Below are 20502 nucleotides of genomic sequence, written 5' to 3' on the forward strand. Positions count from 1 at the left end.
TTTGGGATGAGGTACCATGACTGCCTCCATGGGGCAAAGGACAGGAGGCCACCCCTCCCCTTCTCATGGGCTGGGGTTCCAGGTCAGCTTCCTCCCCCAGGGAGCCGATCAAATAAACAATATAGTCAAGCTAACCACAGAGCAAATGGTAAAGATTTTAATTCAACCACAGATCAAAAAGAAGGGAGGCAAATGAATGTTCTCTACAAACACATGAGGGAGGAAAGGAGCAGATGTGAAGGGGGGGGAGAGAAAAGGAGGGGTAAGAAAAGAGGGGAGAAGGAAAGTGGGAGAAGAGAAATGCAGGAGGGCGCCAAGTCCCCTTCTGACCTCCGACTCTCTACTTCTTCCCTGTGGCGCTGGGTTTGATAAAAACACAGAGCCCTGTGGACAGAGTGGTTTGTTCCCGGACTATGGCCCGTGGCTGTCCGTCCAGGCCAAACTCACATTAAATAAATTCCAATATACACTGTACAAGAGAGCCAGGCCCAGCCCTCATCTCACCAGCCTCTCTACAAATAAAGCCCCTCTTTGTCCCCTCTGGTATCAGGGGTCTCCCGAGGGGTAAAGAGGAATTCTGGCTCTCAAATGTCCATGCAGAAAGCCATCCTGGCTGGTCGGGGTACAACTGTGACCCCAATGATACTCCAGCACACAGGCTGGGGTAGGAGGAAGTGGCTGGCGGTAGTACCCCTATGAACTATGTTACCCCACCCTGTGTCTGTGCCCAGAGTCGTCTCTGTCCAGAAGCAGCCAGAGCAGCACAGTCTGGGGTGGGGTGGGGAGGGGGGAGTCGTGCAAAGTGGTGAGGGGAAGACTCTTCTCAGCCTTCCTTAGAAGACCAATAACCAAAGGCAAGGCAGGAAAGGTATGCCATGACAGGTTGGGGCAGCAGATGCAGGCAGGTAGCCCCTCCCTTGATCACTCTGCAGGTGGGCGGGCCAGATTGGCCAGAACCTTGGCTTGGTCCACAGCATCCAGCAGGTTCTTGGCATCCACGGCCAGGGTGTGGGAAGCTGTGAGCATCTGCCGCTTGCAGTCCTCACTCAGGGATGTTACGGCGTTCTGCTGAGCCAACCTCATCTTGTTGATGAGCTCTGCCAGGTCTTTGTTGAGAAGTTTCTGGGTCCCTTCAATCTGGTGGGCAAGCACACAGGAGGAGGCTGAATGAGTTATGGGTCAGAAAGGGTGTTGGCTAAAGACATCTGGGGGACCAATTACTCCAAGCATGGGCTGAATTCTGAATCCACCCCTCTGCACAAGCTGGAGCTGGTCTACAAAGATCTAGGATACAATAGGCATCCCAGACCCTAGCCAACCATGTGCCAGCCATGCCAGACTGAACTGGATAGTGCCCTCCTTCATAGTGGCAATCCCTGCATGTTGGTCAGAGGTCAAACACGTTCACCTACTTTGATGGATAATCTTTATTGTCAAATGGATCACGTTTAAAGTGACAATGGAAACACAGCACTGGACGAATCTGTGAGGGAGTTTCTAGATAGGGTTAATTGAGGTGGGAGACCCACCCTAATGAGGCGGTGCCATTCCATGGGCTGAGGTCTCGAAATAGGAGACAGTGAGCATCACCAGCATTTACCATTTTTTTGTCTTCCCGACTGTAGATGCAATGTGAACAGTCACCTCACACTGCTTCCACCATGCCTTCCCTACCACGATAAGCCAGAGAAACCTTTCCTTTCTTCGGGCATTTTCCTGGAGTATTTTGTCATAGCCATGAGGGAAGTAACTAACACACCTAGCTTTAACTGTCTGTTGGCAAGTAAAGAAACCAGATCTCATATTTATTTATTTAACCACTGCATTGCTAATGCTTAGCATGCACGATGAATACACGCTATGAAAGCTATCTCCCTAACGAAATGAATGAATTGGTCATGCCAAACCTTCCCAACAGACCTGCACTGGGAAATTCACCCAGTGAGTTGTCCGGGTTCTCAGGAGCCGTCTCAGCCCTCTGGTGGCACCTCCTTACTAGGTCACTGTTGTCACCCAGAGGCTAGCCAGCCCTGAGGCACTTGCTCTGTTAAGCCTTGGGAAACCATGAGCAGGAGAGGTCACATGATCGGCTATGCCACATAGACGACCACTAGGAGTCACGGCATCGACACACTGTATTTTTCTGGACAAGAAATTGATCCGTTCCCCACAGCTACAAGAACACAGCCGGGCAAACTTTCTATGTTCATTACTGAACAGTCCTGGAGGTCAGAATTCTGAAAGGAGTGTCCCATGGGAGGCTAAGGTCACCAACAGAGCTACATTCCTGTGAGAGAGTCCAGGGGTGCATCCCTGGCTTTTTCCAGCTCCGAGGTTACACCTCCCTTAGCTGTGGCCCCTTTCAGCAGGGGCATTCCTCTGACTTCAGCTGTGGTCCTCACAGCACCTTGTCTCTGACTCTGACCTCCTCCCCCGGGATACTCCATCATATCCTCTCCTCCTGGGGACCCTTACGGTTAACAGCTCAGTAAAGTTCCTTTTGCCACATAAGATACTCTGCGTGTGGGTCACCACTTTGGGGACATCACTCTGCCTGCCACAGGCATCATTCCATCAGAGAAGCAGGACTCACCCTTGACTTTAGCAGTAGTTCGCTATCTATGGCATATCTACCTTAACCTAAGTGCACAGGGTCACTGGCAAGGGATGATGGGAGAGGAGGGAGGAGGGTGGACTCCTCCTTGCATCCATCCATCCATTGAGACTATTTGAGACCTGGACTGGGATTTTCACGAAGTCCCAGAGCAGGCTCAGCTCTCTGGTGCTAACTGCTCTAATGCTCTGTGGAGATATCTGTTAGGAGAAATCAGGCTGCCCAGGTGGCCCCAGTGAGCCTCTGGTAGGAATTACAGCCGGGGACAGGAAGTGTGGCGACACTCACCTCTGTTCTAGAAGATGATGGTAAGGAGGGCAAGAGATCGTCCACACTGCCGATGAGTTTCCGCAGGTTCAGGCCCACATTCTAAGAGAGCAAGAGCAGGGCAGCTGTCTCACTTGCTTCCTGAGAAAGCTCCTCCTCCTGGGGCTGCACTCTGGGATGGCATCTGCCCTTTGAGACTGCCTGGGTTGGGCTCCCTAAGAGTCCCCTTGTCCCTCTGGGGTCTGTGGGACTGGCCATTATCTGGGCAGCCCCAACCTGCCTGACCCACTCCCATCTTGTCAGTCACCTTTACCACCACGACGTAGTCCTCAGGGGGCAGCTGGCTGAGCCTGTTCTTGAGTTCCAGCACGGCTTCCACCAGCGTCATGACATTGTGGTACACAGCGTCATCGGTCCTGTCCAGGTTGGCTGTGGGCTGAATGGACTGAAAGGAAGGAGTGGATGGCCAGTGACTCATGGGGAACCAGAAGGGCCCCTCTATCCCTACTATTCACTCCTGGGGTCATCATCCTCCAATTGGGGGACCCAAACAGAATGTTGGTGTGTTAACAAAACACGTGGTCACACCAGCTCAGTCTAAACGTCATCTGGTCCACGCTGTCTTAACATTTCTCAGGTGATCTCTGTGGAAAGCTGACCTTGAGAACACACATTCTGGAATCAAGCAAACCAGGCACAGTAGGATGCTGGGATCTGAGCTAGGGCTCAGGGAGAGAAGAGGCCCTGATTCTCCTGACACTAGGCTGAACCAATGAGACCTTTTCCCTGGTCAGGGAAGAGACCAGGAGCTTAAAACAAACGAACAAACAAAAAAACCTGGTTCCTTTCCCATTTTGTCATAAATCAGCTACGAGGCCTCAGGCAAGGTACATCTGCTCTCTGGGACTCATCTCTACAACAATGACCCTGGACTGGATTATCTCTGAGGGCCTCTGAACATTTCCAGTCTATGGATTTGGATAGTTGTAACCCCAACACACACCTGTGCACCGAGCCGCGGTGGCTTCTGTGGAGGCCCTGTGAACTCCGCTGTAACAGAAAGGACAGGGAGTAGGTGAAGGTCTCAGTACCTGGTCTTTCTCCTTCTACTTTCTTATAATCAATCCCCTTCTCTACCATCAGGAGATTCCAAGAGTGTAAAACCCAAATTCCGGGAAGATGACCAAGGAAATAACATCCTGGTCTTCCTGACTTCCCAGTAACCAGGGACAAGAGCTGTCCACGGCATAGAAAGGAAAAGTCAAGGCAGGGATGCAGGAGTGCAGTGAGCATAGGAGACTCCAAGCCTTGGTGTGCTCTAAGACGGGCAAGTTCCCAAGGAGTAGCAATTCTGGCTCTCAGCATGGTCTGTGCAGCCCACCCTGGTGCAGTGGCAGCTGGAGGTTGGGGGGGCGTAGATTTTAAGACATGCATGACAGTTTGTCATACTATTGACTCTACTTGGATGAGCATCGGCACACCCAGCCTGGGGGAGCCGGTGTGACAGTGGGCGAAGATACAAGCCAGTAAGCTTGCTCCTCACATATCCATCACACAGGAGCTCATTCATCCCAGGCAGCTGTTTACACCCCCAGGCTTAATTTTCATCTGGAGAATGAGATCGTCAGCTCAGAAAGGACCTTGGAACCCAGAATGTCTGGTCTCAAATCTGAGCTCAGTTAGTCAGTAAGTACTTGTGTGGTATTAAACAAGTTGCTTCACTGTCCTGGGTCCCTGATTCATCTGTGAAATGGAGATAGATTGCACCAACCCCATAGTGTTGATATAATGCGAAGTGAGTTAACATTTGTGAGTGACTGAGGGCTGTGCCTGGTTGTGCTAAGTTCTTTGTGACTATTGTTATCGTCATCATCATCATCATATCATCATCATCATATCATCATCATCTTATCATCATCATCTTATCATCATCATCATCTTATCATCATCATCATCATCATATCATCATCATCATCTTATCATCATCATATCATCATCATCTTATCATCATCATCATCTTATCATCATCATATCATCATCATCTTATCATCATCATCTTATCATCATCATCTTATCATCATCATCTTATCATCATCATCATCATATCATCATCTTATCATCATCATCATATCATCATATCATCATCATCTTATCATCATCATCTTATCATCATCATATCATCATCATATCATCATCATCTTATCATCATCATCTTATCATCATCATCTTATCATCATCATCATCTTATCATCATCATCTTATCATCATCATATCATCATCATCATATCATCATCATCATCTTATCATCATCATCATATCATCATCATCTTATCATCATCATCATCATCTTATCATCATCATCTTATCATCATCATCTTACCACCATCATCTTATCATCATCATATCATCATCATCTTATCATCATCATCATCTTATCATCATCATCATCTTATCATCATCATCATCATCATCTTATCATCATCATCATCATCATCATATCATCATCATCATATCATCATCATCATATCATCATCATCATATCATCATCATCTTATCATCATCATCATCATATCATCATCATCATATCATCATCATCATATCATCATCATCATCATCATATCATCATCATCTTATCATCATCATCATCATCATCATCATCATCATCATATCATCATATCATCATCAACAGCAGCAGCAGCAGCAGCTCAGCAGCAGCTCCACTCTTGGCCCCGCTCCGTGCCTTCAGTAGAAACTTCTGGAGAGATCTTTGTGACTTTGAACCTTCAATCCCTCTGGCCTGGAGAAGACTAGTAGGGACCGGGAAGGTAGGTCTAGACCTAACAAAGGGCCTCCCATAGAGCGAGTGAAAAACAGAAAAAAGGAGAGTGTTCCAGACTCATTTAAGAAAGACAAAAGGAAAGGGGACCCAAAGAAGTCACCAACTCCAGAAGAGCAGAAAGGGCCAACGTAGATGGAGAGTCGGCAGCTGGGTAGAGCTGAAGAGGGGGCTCCTGCCAAACTCCAGGTGACTCCACACATTCAGGTTAACACAAGGCAAATGTTAACTTTTCCATATTAAAAATCAAAGACAACCCTCTGCTCCTTGCAGGACAGTGAGCAAGGACAGGACCACACCCCAACACACCCCAGGTGGAAACTGCCCCCGAGGAAGCACTCACTGTAGCCGGCCTCCTTCTCGGGGGTCTGTAAGGAAAGGAAGAAAGGAGTCACTACTGTGCATTCAGGGAAAGTCCTATTTCCTCATTGCCCAGCCCCTTTCCAGTTTAGACATTACAGTCATAATAAGTGAGGGAACCGGAGTGCTCCTGACCCCAAGTGGCCTTTCTAGAGGCCCAAGAGAGCACTGACAATATGAGTCCCACAGGCTTTCAGGTGAAGGGAAGCATGGGGTCAACCTAAGGGGCAGAGACAGGCAGACCCAGGGGGCTGGCCAAGGGGTCCTGTGTGGATAAGGCTTTTACAGCTTGTGGCTCTTGACAGGCTTTTCCTGGTCACTTACCAGTGGGGACTTGTCATTCATGTAAACCATAGGGTCCTGCAGAGGAGACCAAAGCAAAGGACTTAGGATCCAGATCATGGAGCACGCATGAGGAGCATCTACCCCACTGGTTAGAAACGAGGGAAGACGCTCACCAAGCATCTCTCCTCCCGCCTCAGCCACTGGGAATCTTCCACCATCTGCTTCTGCTGTCTGTCTAAGACCTGCCGCATCTTGATCTTCTCTGCCTCCCAGAGCAGCTGGGCCTCTTCTCGGCTACTGGGCCGGATGAAGTCCTCCTCCTGTGAGGACAACAGCTGCAATGAGCCCCATCCTTCGGCTTGGACTGGGGAGGAGCTGCTGAAGAACCCCCAGGGAGCCAAACGTTGGCATTGCCTGCTGCTCTTCTCTTGTCTAGTCCTTAACCCATAGCCACAAATGCAGACCAGATGTTTTGCTCTGGTCTCAGACTCACCCACACACCTGGCTGCAACAGGACACCAAATCCCAAAGCAGTGGGTTCAAACTGTCACATGATCTGCCAATGACATTTTGTTTTCAACCATCCACCTCTTTTTTTGGCTGGCATTTGTGGTGGCTACTGACATTTTATAGACTCAGAAATATAAAGCTAGCCCCAAACCCTTTGTCTAGAAGTTTCTACAGGCTGTGGGGCTACCTCAAGCTCCAGGGGTACAGGACTGTTTGTGCCCATCAGTCATGCACTCTTGGTTAAGGGAACAGCTTGAACGATATAACCAGAGGTTAAAAGAAAGGAATACGCTAAGAGACAAGGTGAATAATGAAACTTTCAGAGCATGACTCCACAGACACAAGGCAAACGCTCCTTCTGCCTCACTAGTTCTAACCCTATTCTTCATGCACCTGTGGGGCTTTGGACCAACTTTTAGTTTTATTACCCTATGTGAGTGTTGATGTTTTCCTATTTTCCCTTAGTCTTTCCAGGGTGCATTTACATAATTGTTTTCTCAGTCCCTCCCAACTATTTTGTTTTTTTATCTGCTGTGAGTGATCACTGTGGCCTCCTGGGTCTACTGAAGGAAGAAGGTTGTGTGTGTCCTCTTGACTACACTTGACTACACTTGAAAACCCTTTACCAGTGACAGGGCCCTTCTGTGACATAAACACCAGAGCTCCCTGCTATGGCTTGAATGTGGCTCCCTAAGGTTCACATGTCGGGAACTTGACTTCTAGTACAATGGTGTTGAGAAGTGGGGTGACTTAAAGACCACAGAGGCGCTGAGTTCATGAACAAGTTAATGCCATTAATACATGGATGGGCTAGTTCCCAAGGGAGGGGCTCCCGAGAGAAGGGTGAGTTTGCCTCTCTGCTCCCACTGTGTGCTCCTTCACCATGCGATGTCTTCTGCCAGGTCAGAAAACAGCAGGAAGGCCCTCCCTAGAGGTGGCCCTTGACCTTTGAGTTCCCAGTCCCCAAAACAGGAGGTAATGAACTTCTGTATAAATCACCCAGTCTCAGGTATCCTGTTACAAAAGTACATGATGAATCAACAGTCTCTTCCCTTTGAAGTGGCTGGTTTATAGGTCACTTAATGGAAATGCTAAAAAAAATAAAAATAAATCATACATATTTTTAACAAGCTACATGTCTATATTGTAACAAACAAGCCTCTGAAGAGTTCCCCACTAAGCCCTATAAAACAGGCTTGTTTGTTATAATATAGCTTTAAAATAGTTTTATTTGGGTATGTTGCCCATCCCTCAAACAGATTCAATTACCGGGGTTGATTTCTTATGATATTCATCTAACCCAGCGGTTCTCAACTTGTGGGTCTTGACCCCTCTGGGAGGTCAAATGACCCTTTCACAGGGGTCACCTAAGACCACTGGAAAACACAGATATTTACATTATCATTCAAAACAGGAGAAAAATTACATTTACAAAGTAGCAGTGAAAGAATTATATGGCTGGGGTCACTACCACATGAGGAACTGTATTGAAGGGTTGCAGCATTAGGAAGGTTGAGAACCACTGCTCTAACCCATTCAGTAATTATCTGTTAAGCAGCTATGTGGCAGGCATAGAGCCAGATGCTGGGAGAACAGAAAATTTAAAAACCATTATGTTCCTGTTCTCACAGGGTTCAATAAATAATAGATAGAACACATAGTTCATGCCCCTAACATGATGCTGTCTACCATGGTATGAGGTGGCCAGGAAGTTCTGACTGGAGCCCTGCAGGTGTCTGCCCATGTAATTAACACTCCAAAACTGAGCTAAATAAGCCTCTTCCCAGTGTGAAGTGCCAGCCTAGGATATTGTTATAGGAGTAAAATACAGATCAAGACACTAATGCTCCAAAATGAAGGTACAGGGTTTCTCTGTGTAGCCTTGGCTGTTCTGGAACTCACTCTGTAGACCAGACTGGCCTCAAACTCATAGTTATCCACCTGCCTCTGCCTCCTGAGGATTAAAGATGTGCATCACCGCTGCCCAAAGAAGGTAAATATTTTAGAGTTAAAAATGTCTCCAGCTAAATTCAATACCTGTGACTGCTATGGTTGACAGCTATCTCAGGCTTTTAATACATGGTGGGACTTAAGTGTCAAACGTTCTAAATACAGGGTTAGATCCATAGACTGAGGGGGATTAAATACTGATAGGATGAGTTACTGGCGTCCAAATCTGCTATATACTCTTACAGGTCTTAAGAGATCCTCACTGGGAATATGCGCTATACGCCCCAGGCTTGATCTTGGTAGATACTTTAGCAAACACGTGTTGGAAGGCTTGTTCTGATGCCTTATAATGACATAGAATGGGGTAAAAGGAGAAGCTTTTTGCTTTATTCTTAATGTGTGTAAGTATGTGCACACGTGTGTATGCATGTTGGCATGTGTTGCAGGACCATGTGCATGAGGCTGGAGGTGGAGATAGGTATCTTCCTCAATTGTTCTTGAAGCACAGTACCTTTCTTTCAGGTGAGCTGAGAGCTCAATGAAGTGGGCTAGTCTACCAAGCCCCCTTGTTCCCAGGATTCTGTTTTCCTAGAGCTGGAATTACAGGTGGGCCACCACACCACCCAGCACTGAGGTGAGTTTGAGGATCCGAACTCAGCTCCTCCAGCTTGCACGGCAAGTGCCCTATCCACTGAGCCATCTCCCCAGCTCCAATAATCCCTGTAATAACTTTTAAACCTCTTTATGCTGCAGTTTGGTCGAAATGTACTCTGGGTATTCTTCCTAGGCGACAGACACCTACACTTCTTGGAAGGAATCAGGAATCAGAACGGTGTTCACGAGTTGTTCTCTGTAATTTTGCTTATGGCTCATCATGTTCCTGCCTCATTTACACCTCCACATAAAACCTTCCTTGTTCTAGCAAAACAGTGCCCTCTGCCCTAGAGCTTTTGTCCACACACTCTTGGCTCCTAGTACTGCGGCTTCTTTGTCTGTCCCCTGCATTCCAGTTTTTCCCTGTGGAGCGATCCAGGTGAGCCTGCACCTGTGCCTTGAAGGCACAGCTTCCCATTTCTTCCTTCAGCACCCAGGACAGCACTCTAGTCTACCCTTGGGAACTTCATTATGGGATTGCAATATCCCCAGGGCTACCATGGTGACCGTGGGATGTTCCACAGACTCCCAGATGAGCCACGCGACAGAGGAAATCATTTTTTTTCTGTCTCTGAATCTTTGTGAAATGCTTCTGGGAGATTCAAGGGAAACCTGTTATTCCTTGTCGGCATGCCGCTAGAGAGATACTTTCTCGTCTATGCCATACAAAAGAGTTTATGCTTTTAACTTTAAGAAAAAAAAAACTTATTTAAAGAAATATTCATTATGTTCTTTCAGGCAGAGTTCTCGTCTGACAATCACTGCTGATCCCCTGGCACAAAAGACTTGCACAGGCTGTCTTTATGGAACTGAACAGTCCTGGCAGTGATGCTTGGCTTGGGCAAAGGCAGTGCTGCCCCTCACAGGCACGAAACAACCTCTTTACAAAAGAGCGCCATTTTAAACAAAGCTCTCTGAAACTTAATTAACTCTGAATAAAGGGTCCAGGGCAGGGGTGGAGGGCAGTGAACACTGCCTAAATTATAGCACATGCTTAAAACTGTGGGTTAATTATGGGTAAGCACAAACCAAGTCAGAAATTGGTTAAATTAATGTAAGAGAGAAAAACAGAGTGAGTTTGGGGAAAATTGCTTTCATAACAGATCTAACTGCCTGGAATTCTAAGTTATGCTCATTTCAAATTTTTACTAAATTAAGAACAAGCAGTATAGCAGCATATCAACATAATCACCTACGTTTCTCAAAAAGGTATTGTGATCAACATGCATTTTTTTTCCACAAAAAAGCTTTAGAGTTATGAGTCTGAAATGTACATACATATAGAGCAAGAGCTGAAATGCTAAGTGTTTGGGTCTGTTTCATAACTTAGTATAATACGTCAGGCGCTCACAGCAACTGACCACAAGGGAGATAGTTGGTGGAGGTGGACATCTGCTCACAAGCAAAGACGCTCTGCACAAAAGACCTGACCATTTGGTCCATGAAGCCTTCAGGGCCTCAGCAGGCACTGAAGAGAATGAGGCTGCAGGGGAGCTAGCTAGTGAGTCAGTATCCACACCAGCCTCTACCTTCACACAGAAGCACCATTCACAAAAGCAGCAGGGAAAGCCACCATGAAGTCTTTCTCCAGGGAAAGATTTAGCAACCAAAGCAATCAGTCAGGAATGCAGCACAGGGTGGGACCTCCAGGTATTCCTCAGCAGCCCCAGGCCCTGCTGTGCTCTGCCCAAAAGCCTCTGCACTGCCTTGAGTACCTGATTCCTAGGACTCAGGAAAGAGAGAGAGTCTGCCATCATTGGCCACAGTACCAGTATGGACAAAAGCAGGTCCTGTCCAGCTGACGTGTTTGCGAAAGGGAAGAGGCACAGAAGCCCTCAGTCGCCTGCCTGGCATGTGGAAACATGGAGCACTTCCCAAGCCACCTCCCTCCAGCAGCCTCCTCGGGGAGGCTGACACCCAGCATGCAGAGTCCTCTTACCCGCATGCTGTGGCGCTTGAAGACATTGTGCCGGTGGAGAGGTGGGGTGTGCAGCGAGTTAGCAGGAGATGGATACTCCATAGGGCTGGTAAGTGTAGGAGAACTGGCACACAGACCCTCAGGGACCTATTCATGAGAAGCAAAGAAGCACAAGGCACAGGGACAAGGCAAGAGGGTAGACAATTAGCTGCTACGAACAAGAGCACAAAAAGGACGCATTTGCACCATGGGGATGCAGACTTGCTCTACCATGGCAGATAAAGAATGGGATGCACGATTTTCCTGGCCCCAATGAAGAGATGTGGCAGAGCAATGTGGCCTCTCATCCGTGGCCACTCCTCCTGCACAATGCTCTTCACATGGGAGGATGCTCACAGATGACTTATCTCCTGAGACCAGGGGTGGGACCTCACGACCCTTTGGGAAGGGACTTGTTTCACAGTTGTGATGTAGGTTATGATAAGCCTGCAGATGAATGAATGCACACACACACACACACACACACACACACACACACACACAGACACACACACACACACACACACAGAGTTATCCCTCAGTGTCCCAGGGATGCATGGTTCCAGGATGCACCATCGATATGGAATCCCTTACATAAAATGGTGTTATAGTTGTGTATTTACAGCTGTCTTCTGATGTATTGTAAAGCACTCTAGATTACTTATGATATTGAATACTATGGAAAGGCTATGCAAGTGGCATACTATCTTGTTTAGGGAATAATGACAAGAAAAATCTGTATTTCATATAGAAATGGGCTTTGTTCTTTTCTTTTTTTTTCGTATTTCTCCATTATTGGTTAGTTGAATCCACAAGGTCAAAACCCAGAAGTCTATGTGTGTGTGTGTGTGTGTGTGTGTGTGTGTGTGTGTGTGTGTGTGTGTGTTCAGGCTCACATGCATGCCATATAATGGATTGTGGAGATCAGAGGACAATTTCTGGACATCAGTTTTCTCCTTCCACCACATTGGTTCCAGGGATCAGACTCTGGTTGTCAGGTTTGGCAGCGAGCACCTTTACCCTCTGAACCATCTCACCAGCTTATGTATCTCTCTCTTTTTTTTTAAAGGCATTATTGTCACCTCCTACAAGACATTTCCATTCTTGGTTGGGCTTGTTTTTGACACAGGGCCATCTCCCTGACAAGGAAAGCATGGTTGGGAGACTCACTCTTCCTGTGAGGAGCATCAGCAGAGCTAACATTGGTACTGGTTCCTTGGGATGTTCTGTTTTGAAGCCAGAACTCTGTGCTAGGGGATATAGGGGAAGGAAAGGCAGGAGGCTGGGCCATGTCTCACCCAGGTGCAAGAGAGTGACACGGGGCAGGGCTACTTGAGTCACAGGCTACAGCCTTGGGTAGATCAAGGCTGGCAATGACGGATGCGGACAGCTGAGATGGGCCCCTGCTCTCTTTTCACTGGCCACCTAGGTCCTGTCCAGAGCCTCTGCCTAGAACCCTGGGTGACACTCAAGTCTAGGGGGTTGTCATCCATCCCCAGCACCCTGGAATTCCTTCCCAGGAGGCTCTGTTCAGGGTAAGAGGTCAGGGAAGGCAGGGACACAGGAAGGCAGCTGCAGGCAGGCACAGGAAGCAGCAGACACTACAGATGGCGGGACTGGGCTGCAGGCAAGACTTCTGGAAGAACTGCATTTCTGTTCTTTTGATGCAAGTTGAAATTCTCTCTTGGCTACCAAGAGAGAGCCAACCCAGGCATCTCCATCTCCTAAGCAGGTGTTTGCTGCTGCACCCCAAAGGTGTAGGCATGGCATTTCAGGAAGGACATTGAGGAGGCATGGAGTCAAACCTCCCCACCTTCTAGTTACACATTTACCTGGAACTGCAGCTTGGGAGCTAGCAGGTTGGTCTGTGGAGGGGGTCTGTACTTGGGCCGGCTGGGCTAGAAAGAGAACACAGAGCTACGTCAGTCTGACTCTCCCCTTCAGCAGAAAAGGACACACCAATGGAACTATCAGGCCAGAGGCAGTTCTGTTTGTTTACAATAGAGAGATGGGAACAAAACTGTCACTGGATCCATTTTGCAGCCATACCTTGAGCACTGGTTACATGGCTAGTGATGGGAAGGGATGAGGACAGGACATGCGAGAGAGACTAGGAGAAAGGGCTTTGAACCAGATTGGGTGTTGCTATGGACTCATCCTCTGTGCCCAGTCCCAGCGACACCTGACTGTATATTGGCATCCTGACTCCTATGTGACAGAATTATGAGGTGCGGTCTTTGAGGAAGAGGGAGAGTTGGGTGAGGTCATCCCATGATGGAATGAGCACCCTGAAGAGAACAGCACTGCAGACTAAGAGAGTCCTTTTCATTTCCTCTCATCTTCCATGACGTGTGAGGATATGGCAAGAAGGAGGCCATTTGAGAGCTAGGAAGGGGCCCTGTGACAATTAATATTGATGGTCAATTTGACAGGTCTAGAATCGTCAGAGACAAGACTCTGGGTATGTCTTTGAGGGGGTTTCTGTATTAAACTAACTGAGAGAAGATTCACTCTAGATATCAGGCCATCATTCTGTGGGCTGGGATCCTGGACCACATAAAAAGGCAAGGCTACCTCAGAAGCAGCATTTGTCTCTCTGCTTCCTGACTGCAGATGTCATGTGACCCTGGGCATCCATGCCTTCCCTGCTGTGGTGATGGACTCTACTCTCAAATGCACAGTTCAAATAATCCCTTCCTTCATTAGGTTGTTTTCATTGGTTGTTTCATTACAGTGATGAGGAAAACGTCGACCAGAGACCCTCACCAGAGACTGCATTTGGGGATTTCTGGCCTGTGGGCTTCCAAGTTTCAGAGACTGTGAGGGATAGACGCCTGTTGTTTAAATCATTCTGCCTGTGGTATTTTGTTTTGTCAGCTAATACAGGCCTGGCTTCTGGAAACCCAACCATGTGATGGTGCGGCAGTAGGGTCCTGGATCCTGAGCCTAAGGCTGTCATTGCAGGCATGGACATAGAGACTGAATGGCAGGAGCTCAGGACCTTTCCCTTCCTTATCCTAGTGGGCACCGGTCTGCCATCCCTAGAAGCACACAGGCTTCCACAGGGAACTAAAGGACAGTTCTTGATCCAGCTTCCCCACAGGCTGTGTGCTGGCCCCAGATTTCTCTTGAGGGGACACCTGTGGATGGTTGGGTTTTGTGTCCAGAACTGAAAGAAGACTGCAGAAAAGCAAGCTCCTTGTGCTATGAGTGGGCAGTCAGGCCATGGAGGGACCTGGCTCTGCTGTGACTGCAGGACTGATGAAGTCCAGACTTGGCTTACCTTGGGCGGGGGTTCTTGATAGGCAGTGGGCTCCAATATTTTGGGGGGTCTGTAGCGAGCATTCCTTTCCTGCTCTATGGCAATGTCCTTCTCCATCTGATAAATGTCACTGTTGAGGAGTCAGGGCAGATAGAGAGAAACAGGGTCAAAGGGGGCACAATGAAGCCAGTAGAGGCCGGATCAGTAAAGAGCCACCAGATCCCATCTCCACCTGCATGCCCCATGAGAGACTTGGAGACCTCTCTGAGACAGATCAGGATATGGATCTTGAGGTCACGCTTGCACCAAGGTTTGAGAGGGTCACACAAATGGACAATGGGTAGAAATCCTTAGAGAGCTAGCCCAACAGGTAGCAGAAGCTGGTCACAGAGCAACCTTCCCACCTCCAGACATCCTGTACCAGCTATTGGCAACAAACCCTGTGTACATTTCCAATGTCTCATCTAAGTTCATGAGCCAGGTGCAGATTCGCCATAACATTAGGTATTCTCCTTCTCACTGTAGCTTGCTGTGAGCTGTAGTATACTCTCAGCTATAGTGACGTCTTTCCTTTCTGTCCTAGTGTGATACTGCTCAACCCAGAGACCCTTGGAATTATTGCAGAGTCTTTGAGTTCATGTGTTCAAAGGCACACAAATCAAGTGCATACCATGTGGTATGTACCTTCAAATTCACACACACACACACACACACACACACACACACACACACACACAGTGCCCATAGCTTACTATGTTTTGTCAATCAAAAGGATTCTGACAGTTCACTAACATTTTGTGCAAGTTCTCAAAGTTTGACACAAGACTGGGGAGTGTTAGTTGGACCCTTTCTTAACCCTGGAGGAAGGACTGCCAGGCTGTGCCTGAAGGAGGCATCTAGTTCTTCTGGGCTCTGAGTCTCTTCAAGGAGTGAGAATGAGTGTCAACCCAGAGACAGCCAATGACCAAGGCCCCTTGTGGTTCTCAAGACCCCTCCTTTTCCAACCCAGATTTCTTGTCTCTTCAGATTACATCTTTCGATTACTTTTTATCCTGGAACCTTCTGGCTTCCTAAGTCCTCCTTGTGAAGGACCAACAGATGGTGCAGAATTAATTAAAGGGCCACAGAGGGAAGACAGACAGGAGCAAACAGGCATCCTAAAATTATGGTTTTGCAGATTGTGTTAGAGACTCTAAGTCACAAACAAATGCCTGGGCATTCTTAGCCTCTCCCTTGGGCCTCCCATCAGACTTAAAAAAAAAAAAAATGTTCAGAGAATGACCTTGAACTCATGACTCTACTGTCTGTACCTTTCACGCATTGGGATTATAAGCATGAACTGCCTTGTCTTGCCTATGGCCTGTTTTCTAGCCCTCAAATAAAATCACTAGGGCTGGGAATGTAGTTCAGTGGCAGAATAGCTGCCTAACATTTGCAAAACCCTGGGTCTGATCCCCAGTACACACATACCTGTATACACACACACACACACACACACACACACACACACACACACACACACAGCTATATTATCTAAGATCATTAAGCAAGTCAGATTAATGCAGAGGCCAGCAGATAATGACCACAGCTAAGCCTTCCCTCCTACCTATTTTTGCATGATTTCAAATTAAGAAAGGCTACCACATTTTTCATGATTGAATTTTTTTTTTAATTTATGGCATGGAACTATCATGCCAAGTTTGGGTATATGCAGATGGAATTTTATCAAACACAGCCAGCTCCTTCTTTACCAGTGCTTTGGACTGCAATGGTAGAGCCAAGGAGTTGCAGCAGAGACTTGCATAGACTTGAAAACACAAATATTTATTATCTGGGTCCTTAACAGTAGTCCACTCATCACCACCCTAAAGGAGACCAAAAGTAGTTGGACCATGTGTGAGTTGTAGGCAGGAAGAAGGAAGCCCTGAACCCCTAAGATAGAAAACATCCCCCCACCAGTGACCTCTAGCACCGGAGAAACAGCAGCTGGACATTGAGAAGGATCCAAGCCTTAGGCCACTGATCCTCAAACAGAAGAACAGACAAGTAACTTCTGGGGCACACTCTTGATAACAGGTCAAAAGCACCCCCTTTCTTCCATAACCGGGAAGAATTTCAGCTGAGAGGCAGTGCAAGAAAGGTCATGGTCATAAGTAGTCTGCTCCATGAGGCCTCTGAGTGCACAAGGCTTCCCCAGGCTGTCCTCATCCCTGAGCTTGCATGTGACAGTGAACTTGGTCTCAACTTTCTGTCCTCCAGCACTGTCTGGTACCTATTATACTTCAACTAGAAGGGAGGGCACCTTCCCTGTGATGATCAGAAGGAAGTTCTAATATAAGTTCCATTTTACCTATCACCACTAGGGGGCAAGTCACCAGCTTCAACCTGAGCTCTCCTTCTGACAAGGGGGAGCAGGACACCCACTGCATTCCCCACAATATGCTCACCTGAGATTGCACACAAGCTCCGTGAAGCGGGGCCGGTCACTGGGGTCATAGTCCCAGCATCGAGTCATGAGCGTGTAAAGGACAGGTGGACAGAGGTCAGGCTTGGGCAGCCGGTCCCCTTTCTCCAGCACCCCGATGACATCCTTGTTTTCAAGCCAGAAGAAAGGCTGCTTCCCAAAGCTGAGGATCTCCCACACGCACACAGCTGAGAGCAGAGGGAGGAGGCTCAGGGGAGGGTCCAACTTGCCCTCCCTGGTGGTAGCTTTGGCCACTGGCACTTGGTCCCAGCTGGAGGAGGACTGTTCTGCTCTGAGGTCTTGCCCACCTCAATGATCCACCCAAGACATCAACAGCCTATACTTACAGTGTATGAACCATGGTCTACTCCCTAGAACTCTCCCCATGGAGCTACTGGGATTCTGGGATCCAGAGGAGGGCACATCTGGATTGTCAGAACTTTCTCATGGGGGTGTGGGGAGAGCAAAGCCTCTCCAAATGGAGTTATAAACTTCATACTGACACTTGTTGCCTGTGGGATCTTGGGCAAACCCAAGCCTTAATTTCCTTGGGTGGAAAATGGTAGGAATAATGATATTTCCCAGAAACAGCTGCAGGACCATATGTCATATACAGAATGCTGTGTCCGTCATACCCAGCCAGGCCCTCTCTCTTCTTGTACCTCCTCATCAAAAGAAATTGGCCAGTTGTGTTTGAGGATTCCTTGAAGCTTTTCCCACATAGTCCTTAGGGATGGTAGATGCAGTACATGCTTGCCACAAGAGATAAGCCCAGCCTGTCCCAACCAGGCCTTAGCCCCTGTTCCTTCTGCTCTCCACTGAATCTCAACCTTTGAGACTTCTCAGTGGCCCTGGGACCTGAAGGGCACATGTAAGACCCTTGGTCCCTGTGCTGGCCTCCTGCCTAGGTTACGGGCATGAGAATCATCACTTTCCTGAGCGCCCCCCACCCTTGAATCACCACTCACCAAACATCCAGACGTCACTGGCAGTTGTGAAGCGGCGGAAGTTGATGGACTCAGGGGACATCCATTTGATGGGGAGACGCGTCACAGAGGCTTTGTGTGGACAAAGGGGTTTGTAGGAATTATTTAGGGATGTGAGAGCTGGAACTGTATTCCTGCTCTCCCAAGACCATTGACTTAGGCTGTCTGAACCTCCGGCTTCCTTGCTCTGGGGTTTTGAATTCTACAAATTGTACTGATAACTGACAAGTCCTCACCTTTGTAATAGTCCTCATCCTCAATGTACCGGGAGAGCCCAAAGTCTCCCAGCTTCACACACTCAGGAGAAGCCACCAGAATGTTCCGGACAGCAATATCCCTGAAAGAAGGATTGAAGGTTAGCATGAGGCACTGCCTTGGGACTCTGGTACAAGTGAGGGGAACCAGGCCTGAAGGAACATTCCAGCAGGTTTCTGCCAGGAAGAGATCATAACTCCTGAAACTCATAGGCATCTGGCTCTTCTTGAGGAGTATCTGTTGGCACGGGCCACCTGCACCCTTAGTGTCATCACCAATCCCAAAAGGCCCACCGCTGTGGGGTGTGCTGTATGTCAAATGCGCTGCTCTGATTGGTTAGTAAATAAAACACTGACTGGTCAGTAGCCAGGCAGGAAGTATAGGCGGGACAAACAGAGAAGAGAATTCGGGAAAGTGGAAGGCTGGACAGAGACACTGCCAGCCACCACCATGACAAGGGAGATGTAAGGTACCGGTAAGCTACAAGCCACATGGCAAAGTATAGATTCTTAGAAATGGGCTGAATATAAGAGTAAGAGCTAGACAATGGTAGGCCTGAGCTAATGCCCAACAGTTTAAATAATATAAGCGTCTGTGTGTTCATTTTATATGTGGGCTGTGGGACTGACAGGGTTTGGCAGGGACTGGAGAGAAGGTCTCCAGCTACAGCCCACCTGAATCATCTTGCTTCTCACAGGCAAGGCCACTTTCTGCTGTTTCTGCTACTGAAAAGGCAGTTTTAAAACACCCAACTTCAGATAGATAAAGGAAACAACCCTAGGACCGCAGCCCCTTGGCCCCAGGCCATGTGCATCTCACGTTTGACCCTCCCACTCTGGGCTGTGAGCTTTCCAAAGAAAAGGATTCTTGTTTCTCTTGATCATGACTTTGTCCTACATTCTAGAACACAGGCCGGTACTGAGTGGGTGCCCCATAGGACTCACTGGACACACGGGGGAATGTTTGTATCTCCTACACGGCTTTGCCCAGAATCAGGCTCAAAGCTACACAGGCCGTGTCAGTGGTGCGGTGAGCACCCCAGTGTGGTCTCCTTGGGGCTCATGTTCTCAAGGAATCAAGAACAAAGCCTGGTGGAGTGTGGAGAAGAGCCAACTCCAGTCACAGTTAAAGTGGCTGGTGGGTCAGGGATATTGGGAACTAGGATGGAGAGTGACAGACCCTATGATGTTCCCGACGCTTCTCTAACCCACTTCTTCCCTGGTCCCGTGTCACCCAGTGGGCGGGGCGGAGGAGATGGAGCTCTGGGCAAGCGCAGCCATCCCCAGCACTTGCCAGAAGACACAAAGCTCCACCGAGACTTCACACTTTGTTTTTCCTCTCAGTACCCTAGGACATTTTAACTCTCCAGGTGAGGCAATGTTTTATGGGGACTATCCGGGTGCTGAGTGCTGAGTACTCTCGGTTGCCAGGCACAGACCATGCAGTCTCACACTGTTCCTACCTGTGTACACAGTTGATGCTCTCGAGATAGGCCATGGCTTTACATATCTGTAGAGAGTACAGGACCAGAGTGGGGACCTTCAGGGAGTTTTTATTTCGTTCCAGGTAGAGGCCCAGCTGCCGGAAGAGAGACATGCCATCAGAATCACTCATTGTGCCCCAGTGTGGCACCAAGGCACCGGGCTACCAATAGCCACTTGACCCCTCCTTCCCTTTAGGAGGTAAATTCAAAGGTGACAATATGTTTGGGCAATTTCCTCCACCTAACAGCTAAATACAGAAGGCAGGAAGCTGTAAAGATCCCTTGCTATAAAATGCCCTCCATGCCCTGCTCAACAGCAGCCCAGCTGTCACACAGGGCTCCTCATCTGGCCCCTGAGCTCACCTCCCCATAAGGATACAGTTCCATGATGATCCATGTGGGTTCCTCTTCAATGATGCCAATCAGCTTCACTATGTGGGGGTGGTCAAGATTCTTCATGATCACTGCATGGGGGAAAGGGTGGTGGAGCAGGTCAAAGGTCATACAGAAAGTAGTTTCTTTTCCCCCCTCACTGCTGAGGATCAAACATGGCCTCACGCATGCCAGGCAAGTGTCTACCACCAAGCTACAAACCCATGCCCAGCCATACATACATAGG

At 48.2% G+C, this 20502-nt stretch overlaps 1 protein-coding gene across 2 annotated transcripts in view; it reads right to left on the reverse strand.

Annotated features, from left to right (window-relative positions):
• Positions 1-131: 131 nt before the first annotated feature.
• Ptk2b (protein tyrosine kinase 2 beta) overlaps positions 132-20502 on the reverse strand; it is a 125865-nt gene continuing 105494 nt past the window's right edge. For both annotated transcript variants that reach the window (XM_036199253.1, XM_036199254.1), the window contains 15 exons: positions 20247-20347; positions 19863-19978; positions 18382-18482; positions 18128-18217; positions 17143-17347; positions 14717-14825; positions 13266-13331; positions 11416-11541; positions 6536-6682; positions 6402-6437; positions 6061-6085; positions 3885-3931; positions 3189-3326; positions 2903-2983; positions 132-1137 (listed from right to left, as the gene is read on the reverse strand). In XM_036199253.1, the coding sequence (XP_036055146.1) occupies positions 922-1137; positions 2903-2983; positions 3189-3326; positions 3885-3931; positions 6061-6085; positions 6402-6437; positions 6536-6682; positions 11416-11541; positions 13266-13331; positions 14717-14825; positions 17143-17347; positions 18128-18217; positions 18382-18482; positions 19863-19978; positions 20247-20347 (1604 nt within the window). In that variant the 3' untranslated portion in view covers positions 132-921. The remainder of the gene's footprint in view (positions 1138-2902; positions 2984-3188; positions 3327-3884; positions 3932-6060; positions 6086-6401; positions 6438-6535; positions 6683-11415; positions 11542-13265; positions 13332-14716; positions 14826-17142; positions 17348-18127; positions 18218-18381; positions 18483-19862; positions 19979-20246; positions 20348-20502) is intronic.

Source organism: Onychomys torridus, chromosome 9 (assembly GCF_903995425.1).
Source record: "Onychomys torridus chromosome 9, mOncTor1.1, whole genome shotgun sequence".
Taxonomy (NCBI): Eukaryota; Metazoa; Chordata; class Mammalia; order Rodentia; family Cricetidae; genus Onychomys; species Onychomys torridus.